The sequence below is a fragment of the Aythya marila genome (assembly GCF_965140915.1).
Source record: "Aythya marila genome assembly, chromosome: 19".
Lineage (NCBI taxonomy): Eukaryota > Metazoa > Chordata > Aves > Anseriformes > Anatidae > Aythya > Aythya marila.
In genome coordinates this window covers 9,544,898-9,564,051 of record NC_139060.1, presented here as the reverse complement: position 1 = coordinate 9,564,051, position 19,154 = coordinate 9,544,898, and the positions used below count along the sequence as shown (strand labels likewise).

The 19,154-nt window shown below is 37.7% G+C and overlaps 1 protein-coding gene across 4 annotated transcripts in view; it reads right to left on the bottom strand.

Annotated features, from left to right (window-relative positions):
• The window catches only part of CNTRL (centriolin), a 35,713-nt gene extending 17,721 nt beyond the window's left edge, over positions 1–17,992 (bottom strand). Inside the window, exons 1-20 of one of the 4 annotated variants that reach the window (XM_082775302.1) lie at positions 17,796–17,992; positions 16,079–16,334; positions 15,531–15,664; positions 14,833–14,963; positions 13,342–13,483; positions 12,677–12,863; positions 12,390–12,583; positions 10,532–10,651; positions 9,981–10,206; positions 9,434–9,543; positions 8,985–9,179; positions 7,032–7,185; positions 6,122–6,342; positions 5,262–5,438; positions 4,175–4,309; positions 3,006–3,151; positions 2,346–2,526; positions 1,268–1,447; positions 801–980; positions 138–254 (exon numbers count right to left, since the gene is read on the bottom strand). In XM_082775302.1, the coding sequence (XP_082631428.1) occupies positions 138–254; positions 801–980; positions 1,268–1,447; positions 2,346–2,526; positions 3,006–3,151; positions 4,175–4,309; positions 5,262–5,438; positions 6,122–6,342; positions 7,032–7,185; positions 8,985–9,179; positions 9,434–9,543; positions 9,981–10,206; positions 10,532–10,651; positions 12,390–12,583; positions 12,677–12,863; positions 13,342–13,483; positions 14,833–14,963; positions 15,531–15,664; positions 16,079–16,301 (3,153 nt within the window). In that variant the 5' untranslated portion in view covers positions 16,302–16,334; positions 17,796–17,992. Of the gene's footprint in view, positions 1–137; positions 255–800; positions 981–1,267; positions 1,448–2,345; positions 2,527–3,005; positions 3,152–4,174; positions 4,310–5,261; positions 5,439–6,121; positions 6,343–7,031; positions 7,186–8,984; positions 9,180–9,433; positions 9,544–9,980; positions 10,207–10,531; positions 10,652–12,389; positions 12,584–12,676; positions 12,864–13,341; positions 13,484–14,832; positions 14,964–15,530; positions 15,665–15,687; positions 15,702–16,078; positions 16,335–17,795 lie in introns of those variants that run through there. The other 3 variants (XM_082775305.1, XM_082775303.1, XM_082775304.1) reach the window with 3 other exon arrangements.
• Positions 17,993–19,154: the final 1,162 nt, after the last annotated feature.

Here is a 19,154-nt window from a genome sequence, read left to right as displayed (position 1 = left end):
GGAGGGAAGAACACTGTGACCTGGAGAAACTTGAAGAAAAAGGCTATGGCAGACAACTGAATACGGCAGTTTCAGAAAGTTGCTGAACCACTTTTACCCTCCTCATATAATATAGAGGAAATATAGCTCCAACTTACTTGTTCTTCCTTCTGTTTTAGAAGTTGTTGTAACAATTCTATTTCTGCTTCCGCTCGGGCAAGATCCCGAGCTGCACGAGCTGCTTCAACACAGAACTCTTCAGCTTCCTCAAATTCCTAAAATTAAAGTTTTATTTTAGCTTTAGTTTGAAAGAATGCTTCACAAATTTGCAGACATTATTTTGCATTTCACAAATTTTCATATGAGAAACATCACTTATCTGTTCCAGATGAACACTTAAGTTTACGTAAAATATTTTCTCCTTTAACTTCAGTGTTTCTACAAAGTAGATGTTCATACGTAGCCAAAATTAATTTCCAGTTTTAAAAGCCTGACTTCTAAGAACTAAATTCCGTATTTGCTTCTCTTTTCTTTGTCTTATGTAACAATGTACTATTTATCATTTGATTTTCAATTGCTAGAAGATCAAACTTGCCTCTCCCTCACATTCCACCATGCAGGAACATAGCCCGTCCAAACCCAAGTTTTCTCAGACATTCATCTATTTTATTTCAAGATGAGACTGTCCAAAGCAACATGTGGCAGGCCAATTCAAAATAAAGATTTGAACTTGAATTTAAAAGCAACACCAGGACTGCTACCATTATTGTGGCATTAGAAAGCACTGCTTAATTATAACTAGCAATTAATTATCAACTTACCTCAGCTCGTTCCTGATTAATTCTGAGAACAGTCCCATGAAGAGCCTTCAGCTGATTTTTAGCAATGGACAGTTCAGCAGCTGCCAGTTTGTCTGAAGTGATGATTGCTCTCTTTAATTCCTTCAGTTCTTTATCTAGACTGGCAAATTGCATTTGTGCCCTGGCATCTTCTAACTTTTTCTGAAACCAAGAAAATAGGATTTGTGATATTTTTCAAATAGAAAGCAGCATGGAAGAAAAGACTTCCCCACACATCCTATTTTGTATTGCATGTAGAGAAGTATCAGAAAAATACAAAAATAAGAGTGACCAATAAAATTTAAGGAAAAGAGAAAGGTTAAATGTAACTGCCACGTTTCTTCCTGCATTCAATCTATGTCTTAAAATGCAAAATACAAAAGTTTTTTTAATTTTCTTTTCCTGGGACATCAAATGCAGTGCATGGATGTGTCCATACTCATTCTTACCCTTTTCTCTAAATCTTCCAGTTGAGCAAGAATAGTCTCTTTTTCTTCATCTGCCTCTTGGAGCTGTTGATCAGCAAGGCCCTGAATTTCTTCCATGCTCTTTATTTTTTCAAGTAAATGTCGAATTTCATTCTCTAACTGACGGACCTTATTCTTATTCTGCTTGTTTTCAGATTTAACCTGTAAGGGAAACAAATTAGAATAAGTAGAATAACTTTTGAGAAGGTTACTAGCTGTATTTTTCTCCCTGTAGTTAAACTCTCTATTGCTTGAGAGACATAACATTCAGTCCAAATTTTAACTCACCAAAAAAAATGAGACAAAACTCGTGAGCCTATTAATGACTCCATTGTTACATGAACACCAAAAAACAGGTCTCTCCTCATTATCTTACAGGTCAAATTAGAGATTGCTTGTGGAAGTTTAAAGGCATGTCAAATCCTTCTCTTCCAAGCAAGATTTTTTCAAGCTTTATAAAACATAAACTAACAAAAAATTGCACAGGAGCACATGTCATATCTATCAAATATCTGATTTAAAGCAGTCTAAAGTATAAGCATACTTTTCGTATTGGTGGGGGTTTTTTTGGTGCCTTAAAAATACTTTCAGCTTTATTGCTGTCTTCACAGGGTTCTTATGAAAACAATGTGAGAACAAACACTGTATTTCTCTACTTTAAACAGAACTTTATGATATACACTGCATGGAAGTGGTCAATTATTTGTTCTCCTCCTTCTTCAGAAGTTCTTGCCTGCTTATACAGTTTTTTAAATAGCAGGAATTATGACTGGACATACACTCGTGTACACAAGGAAAAAAAAAACATAACTCTAGTAATGGTTGGTATTCCTGTGGGAATCATGGGTAACAGGTGTCCTGCTCTGATGGGAGCTGCTGAATTTGCTTCTGACAAGCACCTGTGTTCAATTTACCTACTCTTAGTGGAAATTATACTTCTCTGAAAGATGGAGGGAAACAAAGATACACCCACAGTGAAGCTCAATTCTTCAGCTGCAAGTTACATATTTTAAATAAGCTGAAGTTTTCTTACTCTTGCTTTTGTAGTTTTGATACATGCCTGTCTATATTTTTCCTGTACATCGTCCAGTTTTTCCTGCTGGGATGCAATTTCTTCCTGCAATTGTCTCTGTCTAATCCATGCTTTCTCTTTTTCCCTCTGCGCATCAGCAAGGATGTTATTAAATTCTTTCTGCAGATTTGCAAGGCTTTTCCCCAAAACATCATCTGAATTCCAACATCTGAAAGACAAATAAGCCAGACAGAAAACAGTGACTTTAAATTGCAATACCAGATATTGGAACAGTGAAACCTAGTATAGTAGTACAAGTTGAAGACATCCAATGTAAATGAATTCAGGTGTAGTACTGAACAGGTTACACTGCATAAGAAAGACAGACCTCCATCCCCAGCTCTGATTATTCTGTTCTGTCTTTGTTTATTCCCATTCTCTGTTGCTAGCAGAAAAGGGAAAAAAAAAAAAGAAAAAAATTTGTTCTACCTCTCACAGTGAAACCCAAGAGGAATGCGTATTTCCCTCAGTAGTACAATTATTGAGCTCAGGTGATGCTATCTTAATTAACCACAGGGTGCTAAATCACATGTTTGAACTGCCCACATTGTACTCAGCAGGATGCAGCAGACACACCTTATTGCTCTCATGTACTTACCAATTTAATGTGCACAAATCTAACACCGTTTGTACTTTTATTGTACTCACTTTATCTCTCCTGCTCCTGCCTGAAGCTTTTCCTTGAGTTCATTTATACGAGCTAGGACTTCTTCGGGATGAATCAAGTTGCCAACTGCATGGCTTAGCTGATTCTGAAGATCTTTAAGCTGTTGTTTCAGAAGATTATTGTCTCCCTTAAAAAACAAAAAACATCCACACAAACATAACGAAAGAAATACATAAATTATTAATGCTTATTATTATTATAAAATTTGAATACCTAACTCTGTTTCTTTCTAAACAAAGAATCCAACATATTTTTTTTTCCAATGTGAGCTGAACCAATATCAACAAAATGAGAACAAGCAGAAGTTACAATCCTCACCAGATACTAGCACTGTTTATAAACTGGTGTTCACTGTATCCTCTGAGGAGCGTGTGAGATGGGAAAATGGGATCAGCTGGATGCAAAGAAGAACTGAACCCAGACTTCCCACAATGAATAAAACTGCTCTAATTGCACAGTTGTTTTTTTTTTCTTTAATTTTAAAAATTAAGCAGGCTCCTTTGCCTGCTTAATATTTTGATAATCTTGAACTCAGTGTACTACTCTTGCTTAAGAAAATCCTGTTGACTGAGCCTTTCAGCAACTTCAGGGAGAAGCACACTTAGTTTCTAATCCCAGTTAAGATGAGGCACTGATCTGTGACACTCCATTACATAGAGGTGTTTCTCAACACCAGTGAATTCATGAAGTGCCTAGAAATTCAACAATCACAAGCTGTGTTGCCTATTGTACTTGGATGCCATTACTGTTTTGTGGCAACTGAATAAGCTTCCTCAGGATCAGAGCTTTAAACAGATGAAATAAGTTCTGCTTTAAGTATTGGAACAGTTTTTCTACTGCACACAAAAAGTTACTGATGCATACTGAACGAGGCTTGTGGGAAATAAAGATATATTTAAACAATTTATCAATTCCCTTGCAATATAATAGAGCAGGTCTGAAATAATTTCAAAAGTCCACAATAGATAAAAGACTATGGTGTAGGGTCTCCAGACAAGAAAATTAAAGGCAAGAAGAGTCATAAGTACTACCGAACTTCAAAACAAAATTTATATGGAACCCCTTAATTATTTTTTTTAATCACTTTCCCCTAGTGGCAGTGGAAAAGTAGACTGCATATCAGGTAATCTGTTAAGGCAAAGTACCTTACCTGCAATTGTTTGAACTGAGAAAGCAGCTTGTAATTTTCTTGTTCCTTCTCTTCTACTAGTTGTGCTTTGGTCAGAGCATTCTCTAATGCTTGCCTTTCTTTTTCAAGTTCAGCTTGCAGAGCTGACAGTTCCATCTACAAACACAGAAAACCTTCAGATTAACAGCCCCACTCCCAGCCTGTCACACAAATATGTAACAGCTGCATTTCTAAAAGAATAACAGTCTGACAACAGCCCCTAAGAAAACAACCATCCCAAATTAAACCATTGCCATTTAACAGCTAATATTTCTTAAAACATCATCATCGTGAATAGTATAGCAAATTCTAATATAGACCTAATATGAGCATATCACGCCCATTAGGAAACTGACAGAATTATATTTGGCAGGGTTCTACAGACAGCTTCCAAGTGAAACATCAAAACTAAAAGACTTGAAGGGGTTGGAGACAGAAGCGCTTTGTGTTGCATTTTCATGTCCTCCTGTCATCTGTAACCTGCAGGTGGAATAAATCTTTCAAGAAGGTAAGAAGCCACCACCACAAAAAAAAGTAAATTTCTGATGAATGGAAACTGAACCAAGATGGTAGTCATCATCCATCACTGTGTGAATGCAAGTGAGGATCCCCAAACAGGAAGATAAAACAGAAATGTACAAATTAAAGCATATACTGGTTCTCCCTACAGAAAGATACTACTTTATGTTTTAAAAAAAAAAAAAAGCTATAAAACTCAATTTCTACTAGAAAAAGCAACAGTGGCCTATTTCTCCTGCTACATTTCACAGTACTGCTTCAGTATTATTTCTCTGACATGTGTGTATCTCTTTCCAAAAAGATACTGATAATTATTTTCCTTTGAATATCGTGAATTAAGTCTACTGAGGCTGCAAATACTTTGTACCTCGCTTCAAGGCAAGGTTACAAATCCTGGTGAACTGGTGATAACTTCCATTTCAGGACACATCTAAACCAACAATTCCTTGCAAAGGAATCAAAGTTGGAGACAAGGTAAGGAGGAAAGGTTCCCCCCACACCACCAGCCCAGCCAATTATCACCTTGGCAGCAGCAGAGCTCTGTTCTTACCTGGCTAAGTTGTTTCAGTCTTTCCAATTCTTCCTTTTGCTGATTGGCTTCAATGTCTCTGTCTCTTAGCTGGGCTTCCAGTTCAGCCTCATAGGCACTGACATCCCCTTGTGCATCTCTAAGTGATTCATTTATTTCTCGCTGCTCTTGAAGTGCACCTTCTAGCATTGCTATTTCCTGGAATTTTACATTAATTTCAGAAATAGATACTCAGGAGAGACAAGACTTCTTCAGAGTACATCACCTCTCTTCCTCAGGAACTCAAAATTAAAGTAACTGCTGTAAAGTCAAAGTAGAGCCACCAACTCTAATCACCAAACATTTAAAATTTAATCATAAGTAGCACTGCTCTATATCAAGGTCAGGTCAATGATGCTGCTGTGACAGACTTTGCATGAAGTCTACACACAAGTTGAAAAGGTGTAGCCTAAAGTGAAACGTGCCTCTGGTATTAAGGTTTACATAACACTTACCAGGATACAAAGACAGATCTTTAAGTAGCTGGATGATAAGACTGATGTAAGGTACTAATGCACAGATCTGCTGGGCTAGTGTCCAGTTTTCACTAATGCAATTCACTGTGACAGTGACTGCAAATACATTTTCAGTAATGTTTGAAAGGCAGAGCCTGCATTTCTAGGAGATCTTCTAAAAAGTACGGATTTACTGTCTGCCTCTTGCTACTGGCTTTAAAGGTTCTGTTCTTAATGTGCACAGGCACATCTGACTGAAGTTACGCTACCAGAATGTAAATTTGTCCAGAGAAATATGTTTTGACATTTCTTATTTGATTGTTTGCTTAGTTTTAAGTTTACTCTTAGTAATCTGAACCTGGGGATAAACATAGTACCGAGCCTTACTTTTTTCATATTTTCTGCATCCATGGCAACTACTTCCAGGTTATTTCTTTCCTCCTGTAGGTCTGTCAGTCTTTGCAGCAAAGATTCTTTATCTTTCTGTAACTCCTTACATTCATCATTGGCCTGTTTTGCTTGGCATTTAACACTTTCCAGGTATTCCTGTAATCCAATGATAATGCTTTCTAAATCCCTTTTCAGTGCTTCATTTGTTGCTATTTGACCTGCAGAAATGCAAAATGAATTCAAAATAGCAAAGTCGTCATGCTTACTTATAAAATACACATAACTGTCTTTCCTAAACTTAAACTGTTCACCTACTGGAATACGAAATAAGAAGCAGTTAGAATTCAAGCAGAAAATGCCTGCATTGTGTTTTAAAGGCTAAGAGTTCCACTATTACTGTACTAACCTGGCCATTGGAAGAGCTGAAAAGAACCTACATCCCACCCCAGCTTCCTTCTAAAATGGCATTTTTTACCTTTCTAAAATATTTTTTTTTTTAATTCTTGTTCTTTTCAGGGACATTTACTTTCACATAGATTATTATGTACACAGAATTGCACATGAGGAGGATATATTTAGTAATCAACAAACCACTCAGCTCAGACTTGATCAAGGGCCTTCCTGCCTCAACATTTTGATCCTGAACCCCTGAGCAACAAAGCACTCAGTCAATCAAAGCAGATGTTTGCTCCTCCCACCTTCCAAGGGGAAAAAAAAAAAAAAAAAAAAAAAAAGAGAAAGAAAAACAAACACAAACACATTACCTAGATCAGCTTGGAATAGTTTTTAAACCTCTTCCAACAAACTCCGTATTTCTTTGAAGCAAAGAAAGGCAGAACTGATTCCTCAATTCAATTACCATCTTAGCCTAAATACAAGAAATGCTATAAGATAAGGGAAAAATTACCATCGGTGAGCTGCTGCTCCAAGTCCTTGATTTCCTCAGTTTCCTTAGCAATCCTAGAAAGCATGTCATCCAGGCGACTCTCAAGCTGTTTGTAATGTTTGTTCATCACATCCAGCTGCTGTTCTTTACTTGCTTTTTGAGCTTTCATGTGAGCCTGTAAATGAATTGGAAAGGTCAAGTGGGTCAATGTCAGCATCAATTAAAGAAGTCAACTCTCTATGTTACTCAGTTCTGCAGTGTCTCACTACCATTAGTGAAAGTCACAAGCACAATGTATCTTCTGGAGTTCAGTTTTATTTGCTTGTGTTCCTCTTTACTTCCTCACAAAGAATCCCGAATAGGCAAGTAATGTGTGACAAACTGCATGATTAGGTACAGTGTCCCCTCTTGCCCAGGCATGATGAATCAGACATGCATTTACAAGTCAGTATTCATAGCTGCTAGCGCTATACTATTTCCTGTTTCATTCAAAAACTGACATGACTTTCCCCAAAAGCTTTCTCCTGTCATCCTGCACTGCCTTTGTGGTAGTCATGCGTCAGAACATGTCAGGTCACCACCTGAAGGAAAACACTGAACAACCTGCAAGTCATGCCAACTTTGTAGCTAAGGTTTACATAAAGCAAAATTGCTTTTGTTTTTCTGGGAAATACACCAATTCCACATATCACACAGACTTTGATCAGGAATTCACATATTTAGGATGAGCTTAACTGATTATTTCAGTTGTATACAAAGATAGACTATTGACACAATATAGTGCTACATGTTTCTCACTAAATTAAGTTACCAACAACTTAAATAACAAAAAGTTTGGAAAAGCATGTAATTTATGCTGTCATGGTAGCCAGCACCTTTCCTCTTACTACTCAAAAAAGAAATAGAGCTCACAGTAGGAATTTTAAAAACATACTCTTGGACAAATCACTTCTGGAAGTAACTTTATAACAAAGCACTTGGTAAAAATATGCAATTTTCCGAATTTTAACGTACTAAAATATGAACGTTAGACGCAGCTTATCGAATTAATGCAGCTCAACCTACCACCTGTTAAAAACAAACTAACGTTCAGCTTTCAAAAAGCGAGATTTCAGCGAGTAAAACGGGCGGCGAGGCGCCGCTGCTGAGTCACTTGGCCGCAGCCACAGCCCGCCCCGCGAGCCCCGTTTAAAAAACAACAAGCACAACAGGCACTTACAGCTCGCCCTTTGTCTGCTGCCTCCGCGGCCGGAACACGACGGCGCACCCCGGGCCGGGCGGCTCCGAACGGCCCCGAGCACGGCGGGGCTGAGCCCGCAGCGCCCTCAGCGCGGGGCGGCCCGGGGGGGGCCGGGCGAGTCCCGCCGCCGCGGAGCCGATTGGGCGGCCGCGGCCCCCGCGCCCTGGCTGGAAGCGGGCGGCGGCCACGGGGACCGGGCGGTTCCCGAGGAGGGCCGGGCCGAGGGGCCCGCAGCACGGGGCCGCCCCCCTCCCGTTAGCTTCCCGTTAGGATTTTGAAAGCTGGAGACGGGAGCCGAGCCTCGGAGTTTTTTTTTGCATGCTTAAAAACCTCAAGCTGGCTGGGAAAGGCTCTCACTTTAAAAAGAGAAGCGCTTTTTAAAAAACTCTACTAAAATTAATTTGAATTTAGTAGTTTCGTGTTTACTGTGTCAGAACACAGTAAATGGCTCAGAAATCCAGAGTTGTGCTTCCATAGAAATGGAAAAAGAAGCTAGAGCTCTAGGCACCCCCGTGTGACCTTGAGACCTTGTTGAATCCATCAGTAACAACAAGCACCTACAGCAGCTGAGGAACTGCTAAAAAAAAAAAAAAAAAAAAAAGCTAAATAGCAAAATAACGTCTATTTCATGAATCATATAACTGAATGGTAATCAGTTAAAATAGTGTTTACTACATTTCTCAGTACGTGAATATATGTAGTAGATAAAAATTTAAGATTTTGATTTTACTCACGTGTCTTGGATCTTTATGATTTACAGAAGCAAGAGAACTCTGCAAGTCTTCAAGCTCTTTCTGCTTTTTCCCTATTTCTCTTTTCTGTTTCTCCATTTGTTTTTCCAGTTCTAAAGCTTCATTGCGTAGCTGATGCAGGATTTGTATCTTTTTACTCAACTGCTGCTCCAGATCTTCCTTGTTGGCCTGTGAGATCTGGAGACAGCGTTAGGAGGTTGGGTAAAACAAACTGGAAATATGACTTCTTAAAATGTTGTCAATTAGTTCAATCAGACTGGTAGTTTAGCTTAACAGGTTGTCTAAATATAACCTACTCATTATTTTGAATCCTCATTGTACACTCATACATGCCCCATTTGAGAAAGAATGGCGAGAAAAACACTGCTGTCTATATAAACACAGTTTCAAACACTTTCAAATGCTAATCACTTAGCAAGTCCTTTGTGTACCTTTTTCTGAGCCAGAGCATCCTCCAATTGTCTCAGTTCCCCTGTTACTTTCAGAACTTGTTGCTCTGCATTTCCTATTGCACCTTGCAGTTCTTCTAATCTTTTCTGTGCTGTAACCCAAAAAAAAGTATTAATATTCCATACAACAGTGATACACATTTTCTATTAACATGTTAATCAGGAAAAAAATCCTTAAAACAGGGATAATCAAAGCTGATATACTATAATTTCTCAAAGAAAAAAAAAGTCTGACAAGTTTTTAACGTGACTGATAAAATTAAATTGATGCAACAGATATGAGATGTGTCCAACATTCTCTTTTCTATAATAATTAATTATGAAAAGATTAAATTTAATCTTAAAATAATAGCAAAAAATTGTTATGATTTTGACCCAAAAGACAAAGGACATGGCTGAGAGGTTACAGCAATTACAGCCTTTGACACTGTTATTATTCTCATGTCAAATCTGTGCCAAAAGTTTCATCAGTGTAATAAACCTTGCTATATGTATTTTATTTTTATTTCATAAAAAATAAAGCTTTTACCTGAATTAATCTTCTTCTCTTTATCCTCCAATTGTTCATCTAGAGTTTGAAACTGCAGTTTCTGCTGAGATTTCTTACACAAATCATCTTCGTCTAGTTGCATTTTTCCACACTCTATCTGCTGAGCTTTGTTAGCAATATAGCCTTCTCTTATGAACATATTTCTTTTATATCTGGCCTTACCAATGTATGGGCTTTCACCAGGTACATTATCAAGTTCAATATCCTGAAACATATAGATTAGTTACATGTAAATGTTACGTCATTTATACACCTATCTCAGAAACATCTCAGACTCCCCTCATTCAGGCATCTTTACAAAGATCATTTTAATTTTGCAAGTGACTAATAATATTCAACACATTAAATAACACAGTTTAGATCAAATCACATAACATGATTTTAAAATATTTTTTATATTTTACAACTAATAACTCTTTACAGAGCAGAATATATTAGAATTATAGAAAAGCTATAAAGTTTGTTATCTTCCGAACAATTGAAAAACAAGAGAAAAAGGAATGAAGAAACCCATTATTTTAAATTATTACCTCTGATGGAAAGTAACTTAATGGCTCAAATTTTGCATCAATCTTATAAAATGCCAGTTCCTGCTCCAATTCATACTGCTTCTGGCAAGCTCGGGTTAGCTCCATTGTTTTCTGCTTTAGCTAATAAATCAGTGAGCAAAGTAAGTTGATTTCAATCAAGTGTCATCATTATCACGTACATTTCAATTCAGAATAGAGGATGGCAAAGACATCAACTTCAAAACAAAGTTCACATTAGAGAAAGCTAAGATGGTATATTTAGGGTCAAGAATATCACAAAGTGTAACTTCATTACAAAATACAACATGACGACTAAGATTAGACGAGAATCCCACAACAAAGCACAAATGATCACATGAAAGGCCTCTTAAGTTTACATGTACAGGTTTGAAAGTAAATTTTTCACTAACTTTGGAAAAAATTTGGGTACAATTCTTTTGTAAAAATCTATGCCACATACTGAATATATTTACTGCTACAAATGAGCAATGAGAACTCATTCCTAGCATCCTTCGTAAGAGGAAAAAGACCAAATAGCTATCTCAATTGTCAAGTGTACAAACTCCATTCTTAAACTTGTGTTAGTTGGGTGTTTTTTGGTTTTTGTTTGTTTTTAAAAAAGGTCCATCATGTGATTCCTTTTTAAATCAACTTCTCGTGCTGAATACCTGAGGGAGAACATGCAGCAAGGCTCCAATACACAGTGGAAAGCAAAACTAATGGAGGAAAAGAAATAGAATAGACTGGAATAAAGGAAAGGGTTAAAGAGAGATTTTTAAAAAAACAATATATGTCATGCAAAAAATAACTGCTTAAGAAGAAAAATACTGTATCCAAAAACAGTGAATGCAGTGTCACTGGAGCATTTTATGTGATGTTCCAACTTTATTAACATGCAATAAGTTCTAGAAATGAAAATAACCATGCAACTCAGGAGCACAGAGGGCTACCTTCAGTGAGGAATAAAGGCTCTGCGGAAAGGGAACTGTGACAAACCAATACACCAGCTAAAGGAAGAAAGAAGTGAGCAAAGTTTGTCATCCAGAGGGTAAGAGTGGGTTAAGCTGCAAACTATCTGCTGCTAAATCTCACTATACGGAAAACTACATTTTGGAAGTAGGCTGCTGGTTAGTGTGTTCACAAAAGAAACAGCTCAATAAATATTAGCAATAAAGAATCTGAAGGAGAAAATTGTAGAGGCTAAGTTTAACAAGTAAGATTAAAAACCAAATACTAGGTTCCCAGGAAGTCATTCACAACTGAGCACACTTAAATCAACAGGACTTTTTCCAGGGCCACTGTACGAGCCTTGCATTTTATACCTACCAATGAAAGACATTTATTATACTTAAGATTTTGGGATGATGTAAAGAAAGTACAAGCAAACTAATGGGCATTACCTGAAATAATAATCATCAAGTGGTTATTACTGGCATGCAATGTATATGCCTGATACCTTGTTCTTATAAAAGTATTTAATCTTATTCCCTTATTACAGCAGCATTTTGAAGTCTGAACAACACAGGCGATTTAGTACATCGACAATTTAGCAGCTGGAGGATGCTTAACCTTTCATCAATTGGAAAAAAAAAAAAAAAGACTACAGGCAAAAAAAAAGTTACTGTCAACTATAAATTATGAGACTGATACTGCTTGTTCAATATACTTACTTTTTCCACAAAAACAATATCGAAGACATTCTATAAAAAGTTGAAGGGTCATAATTTTTGTCCTCCAAAATACTAACTTCTCTCGATCTTTAACATAAATCTACAGTCATTTGAACTCTCCCACTGACATCTATTTCTGACAACAAAACTATTCCAAATATATACTTAGTGCAGGTGATTTACCTTACCAGTTCATTTTTGGTGTCCACATCCCTTTGTAGATCTTCATAGCTTCGCTTCTGCTGCAAAGTTTTTTCTTTCAATGATTTGTTGACTTCATCTTGATGGTGAAGTTGTTCAAGAACTTTGGACTGGTTAAGCTTAAGGTTCTCCATCTCCTTTACTGTGTTTTCCAACTCTCTTTCTAATTTTTCTATCTCTTCTGAAAAACAGAGCAAAAAAAATTACAATAGAAAACTTCTCCAGCTAAACTTGTTTCGTGTCATTAAATGCACTTCTAACATATCATTATTACCTAAATTAAACCTCGTTAAAGCTTCCTGCCTGTCATTATTTGTCACTGTCTGTCCATCCAACTTTTCCAGCGCTCTCAAGTGGAATATGGTGTACAAGCGGTAGTGAGGCAGACTTGCAACTGGATTATCAGCAAGGCATAGAGAAGTCAGATCTTGTAGAGGCTTTAGTTTAGCTATATCATGAAGCTAAATCAAAGACAAATGGTACAATGATTAGACATCCTTCCAAGAACAATTAAACTGAATTAACTGAATTTCTGATTGTATTATATGTTATATGTTAGATCCATATAATCCATTTTGATGTTTATGATAAACTGGAAACTCTAAAAACCTACCAAAATACATAGTATTATGACTAAAGCAAGTTCCTAAAAATCAAATTTCTTCCTCCATGAAAAAAAAAAAAAAAATCACTGCAAAGAGAACAAATGTCATCAAGTTTGACCTTGGAATGTCAAAGATCACAGGGTCTGTGGATATACCCAACCTTCCATTCTCCCAGACTAGTTCATGAGGCAAGTTAACTTCTATCGTGTGGAATACTCAAAGCTGGTTTCTTTCTCCTCCTAAATACCATGACTCCTTTAGAAACTGTATTATTAAGTACATTCATTTCAGATACCCTCTTGTAGACGCAAAACATGGAAACTAAGTCACTTACTGATGATACTTTATTCTGTTTCAAATTAAGGATGCGCAGGGATCTCAGTTTCTTTCCTAACCATACAGGAATATGTTCAATTTCATTCCCTGCAAGGTTCATCTTTTGTAGATTATGCAGATGTTCTATGCCTTCAATCTTACTGAAAATAAGAAGAAAAACATAACTCATCATGCAGCATACCAAATTTACAGTGCAATTGAGGCATTACAGACAAACTACTGCAGAAGCTTTCTCAATTAATTACCTTCAAAGAATAGTAAAAAACAGTTGTTTGCTGCAATGGTCTGACAAATTAAATGAAATTACACCAGCTTACTTTCAAGTGAAAGGCAAAAAAAAAAATAAAAGGCAAGAATTTGTTGGTGGCAAAACCTTAATTTTTATACCTCTTCATTACAACATTAAAAACATTAAAATGGTACTGTCCCACATTTAATATACAAGCCTTGCTCTTTTTCTCCGGAGAATGCTACTGCACACTTATGCAACACAGCTGAACCAAAATAAAAGTTTTTTTTTTTTTTTCCTCCAGGCAAAAGTAAGGATCAACTGTAAAGGTACAGTGTACAGAACTACATTTTTTAGTGTTTTCATTAAAACACTTAACCACTAACAAGGAAAATATTCTGAGTTTTTCTGAGTTTTAATTTCCTTGGGTGTCGATCTAAAGATAAATATCATAACAAATTAGGGTTGAACATGCTCTTGTTGCTCTATTAGTTTTTGAGTAAAAACCAATTGTACGTAATTAAAATCTCAAAACATACAGTGGTAGCTAAAAGCTGTCATGACCTTTTTAATTCCTGTTAAGTGAGGAAGTTGTGTGAATGCAGTGCGTAGAAACCCTAGTGTCTTGCTTACTTAATATTGTTAACTTCTCTACTGAAATTGCAACTTCTCTACTGCAAAATCAGACATGTAAAGATCATAATTCACTAATAAAAAAAAAATACAGGAAACAAAGATGTTTGCTATTGCTTGAACCATGACTTCTGTGTTTTTTTTTTATGCTATTCAGAAAAGATACTAGACTCTTGAAACAGTGAAAAGTGAAAAAACAATTTAGTGAGTTTACAGCATGCCTGATCAGGTCCATTCAGCTTCCTCTTCTAAAGAGAAACTTCCTATACTACGGGTAACAATTTGCAGTACAAGTTTAATTAAGTTGGGATATTGTATGCTCTTCATTATGGTACCTGAAAGCTTGTATTTCTTGCTTGGTTTCCCAGGAAAACATTTTTAACTGAAGCCTTGGTAAATCAACAGCACTTCCCAGAACTATTTCTTCTTCAAATACCTTTCTGAGGATTTTTCACAGAAACTTGTGATTTTTAGTAAGAGCTCAAAGCATTATGGTCTTGCCTTCCAACTGATGGGAAATTCAGTTTAACTTTTCACACTTCAGAGATCTCATTTAAACAGTAAGAGAATGAGAGCTTTAATAGTTTTGGTAAGATATGTTAAGATGAAATAAGTGTTTCTGCTTACCTGATTTTGTTGCAAGACAAATTGAGTTCACGCAACTTCAGCAGTTTATCCAACTTTTCAATCTTCTCTATTTGGTTGTTACTAAGATTTAGTGTCTCTAGCTTAGAGCACTTTTCCAAATTTTCTATGTACTAAAGAATAGAAAATGTGTGACATAGCATTGCACTTTATTTCTTTAAATGAGAAAGGCAGATTTCCAGTTTTAACAAATACATTCATAAAAAAATGCAAAGTATTTCCAACATATTATTAATCACTTTCATTGTTGCATTCATTGTTGCACCCTCTTTCCCTCTTTTAACTAACAGCCTTCTATAGTGCTGGAGGAGTAAAACTAGATTCTAAGTTTTCAGTGGGTCAATCTACACGAAAGGGAATTTGCTATAAAGAACCCTGACTAAAATAACAGCACAATCCAAAAAATAAGAAGTTTACACAGTGTTTTCAACTTTATTCAAATTGATCCATGGTTTCTTCTTTTCAACAAGTCTCCACTGACATTCTCTCTCTCTCTCTATATATATTTTTTTTTTCCAGAAGCTTCTACAGAACTAGGCTAAAATAATTAGAATATAAAGGTCTTTTTTTTTTTTTTTTAAAGTGGATATAAAGTTATTTTATATATTTTTTTATATATACACACACATATATATGAAAATGTACTTTGGTTTTATTAACAGTTATTTTCAATAACTTACCTTAAATTTCTTGTCCCCATCCTTTGGGGATGAAAGATTGAGTGAGCTTATACATGCCAAATTTTCCTGTTTTGACAGGACTTTTATGAGGGATTCTGTAATGTACTTAACTCCTGGACTAACACCATTTTCATCTGAAATTAAACAAAGAAACTACCTTCAGTGGTGAAACAATTGGTGACCTTTACATTCATCATCTACTTCACTCTGTATACAGGGAAGGCATTGAAAATTATTCTCCCCCATACGGGATGAGAAGAAACAGCACACCAGATGCATTTACAGGAAATGACGTGTTAGCATAAACGGGTATATTCTTTCAAAAAAAAGCACAGTATGTTCCTCCCTTTTTTAGTATTCTCTGCCGGTGCGTTATTCTATACAGCTTTCACTGCTGTCATTTACACATTTGAGAACCAAGAGTTGAAAGCAAATTTCTCATATTTCTTTCCAGCAGATCGTAGATCTTTAATCATAGAGTTGACAGAACATTGGCCTTCTGTGGTTTTAGCGTGTACTTTTATACCAGCAGTTTTTTTACACATTACCTTCATGAAACTTATATTCAAGAGAAGCTTCTACATTTTTTGCTGTAATATCAAGTTGCTGATTCCTCCGTTCCCTGCTTTTGTGAGCAGATGGAGATGTCTGTTGGCTACGAGGAGATGGTGATCTGGTGCTTGAACCAACAGAAGACCTTGGACTAGGTGTCCGAGAAGACGGCATCTGTGTTTTTCCACATAATGCTTTTTTTATGTAGCTTTTCTTCATTGCCGAAAATACAGAATATCATATGACCAATATCTGTAAGGAAAAAAAAATAAATATAATTCTCTATATAAGCCCAAACTCTTGATTGTTTGCTTTCCAAGAAAGTTGCTAAAAAAGTACGTTGTTGAAGGACTTTAGGTGCTTGTTGTCTAAGTATCTGTGCCTAATGGCACAAGTTATTGCTTTAGATGATACACAGTTTGAGACATCACAGAGGTGATAGCTGAAAAATTGTCTTTTTAGTGTAAGAAATATTTCCAGCAATAATAGGGTGCCAAAAATATATTTAAACCAATTCTCCAGCGGGTGACAGCTTCCATTTTTCATGGACCAATGCATATCTGGAGGAATGCTATAGCTGTACACTTCTACACTGTACACTGTGCCATTCTAAAGCACAACGCCAGGAACTGTGCTGAACTGCTTTCTGTTTTGCAGCTCGTCTTGGTAACTGTCCTGTGATTTATGGCTCACGCCAAGTCTGGAGACACAACTCAGACTAACATAGTTGGCAGAGGACAGAAAGACAGGACGAGGATCCCAAGTGCTTTCACCAAGGCTAGAAATCATCCACTTCACAGCTCAAAGAGCAGTTAGAAGCAAAAGGGAAGAAAAAAAAAAAAAAAAAAAGAAAAAAAAGGAAGTAAAAATAAATAAATAAGTATCTGTCTAACCCTGGCAGTGTCTTTCTGCAACAAATTATTCTGTGACTGAGTGGGAAGTTCCAGAGAATTGTTAATGGCAGCTTCCACTGATGACGAACGTGGTTTCCCTAAGGGTAAGCGCAGACAGAGCCACGCTCATTGTGTGTGTGGAAGCCGTCGTAGTAAACATCTCCAGGGGATGGAGTTTTACCAAAACTGAGACCCTGTAAGCAGAAACACATTCTAAGATGTTCTTTAAGACAAAAGCATGTGCTTTTAGGGGAACTTAGACACAATGCAATCACTCATAGAGCTTAACGTTGAGAAAGCTTTTTTTCATTACGATGGAATTTTCAACGAATCTTTAAAGACAAAAAAAAAGAATGGAAGTAAAAGCCGCTCTCTTGTAAGCCGGCATGAAGAGGCACAACTCATTCAGGGCCGGGAAAGTGAGCTCTGAAGGGGCAGAAGAGCCGTAAGACGGCGGTGAGCGAGTGAAAAGCTACCATGGAAAGCATCATCATTTTAAAGAAGAGTTACCTTAACGCTTAGATTTTATAGAAACAAACAAACAAACAAAAAGTGTTCTGGCAACGAAAACCCCAACAAACCTCCCATGCTCAAAAGGGCGGGAGGGGGGGAGCACCGAGCGGTGCCCCCTGAGGGGAGCCTTAGGGAAGCCTGAGGGGAGCCTGAGGCGAACCCGAGGGGCCCGGGTGCCGCCAGCCGGCCTCACGATGGGCGCTGACAGGACGCCCAGCCCGCAGCGAGGCGGCCGGGAGCGCGGTGCCCGCCGAGAGGGACGCGCAGCCCGCTGAGGGCGATCCCCTCGGGCCGCCGCTGTGCTTACCTGCGTTGGCATGGTAACGCCGCTTCGCCGCTCGCCGGGGCGGGCACGGTGGCCTCCCACAGCCTCCCGCAGCACCCAGCGTGAGGGAGGAGATCCCCAGCGCCCCCCCCGCCCGCCACCTGCCTTCCTCCGCCGCGCGGTCCTCGCCCGCCTCAGCCGCCACGCCCGCGGGTACGCGGCTCCTTTAAGGACCCGGCGCCAGCGGCCGGCCCGCCGCCATTTTGTTTGGTCGCTGGGCGCCGACGGGCGAGCGGGCTGGGGGGCGGGGCCTCCTGGAGCCACGCCCCTCCGCGCCCCTGTCCCCGCCCGCCGCTTTCCCGCCCGCGGTGTGCTCTCAGGCGCGTGCGCTGCCCCGTTCCCGCCGCGGGGCCAACGGGCGCCTCGCCTCAGGCTGTGCCCGCTGCTGAGGGGATTTGTCCTGAGGGGTTTTGTCCTGACTGAAGCCCCAGTGACCCTATAAAGTGACCCTATATAAAAACCTATTCCCTTGTGATGCTATTGGGGATTTAAGCTCATGCTTTATATGTCTGTGTCCATGAAGTTTGAGCCTACACACGTAAACTTATCCTTAGATGGGTTTTACTCCTGAACTCAGTGGAGTAGGCCTAAATATAACTCTGTTTTCACAGCAATATTTAAATAAAGCCTTTTTAACAGTTTGGTGTTGTGTTTTTGGAGCCTGCCCACTTTCTAGGTGTGAAATGTGCGGCAAGTAGAAAAAATAGTAAACCAAATCTGACGAAAGTAAGGAAGACATAACTATTAGAGTTTATAACCAATATAAGTTGAAAAGCATCCAGAATATTGTTAGACCTTTAAAGTGTTTTCCAACATTCTTTACTGGTTACACATTTTTATTTACATATCACCCACATGAACTTTCTTGTTTTGTATTGATAGTTATTTCGACTTTTTTTTTAATAACAATCACTACATTTTATATTTTATTATTATTTTATTTTAATATTAAAATACTTTATTATTTTATACTTTGTTGCTTCCCTTGTAGTTTGTAACTTCAGTTTCTGAAGGCTGTGTTGGTCTTATTGAAATTTTATTTTACATTGATCAGAAATAGTTTTGTAAATAGTTTTCCCGTAAAGGCTGACTCCAATGTTTATTTAAGCTTTAGAAGTCTTACACAACTTTAGTTTAACTTTCTATAATCCTGTTTGCTTAGGTCCTGTGCTTAAATACTAAGTATGCAGAGTTTTTATTAGTTTCTTTTTGCAAATGCTATTTACAGTAGTATATGTGCTGAGTGTATTGTGCCCTAATATTTTCATATTCTAATGTAGGTACTCAAAAAGCTGGCATAATCAGGAATACAAACAGCTAAAAAAAAAAGTTGCAAGGGAA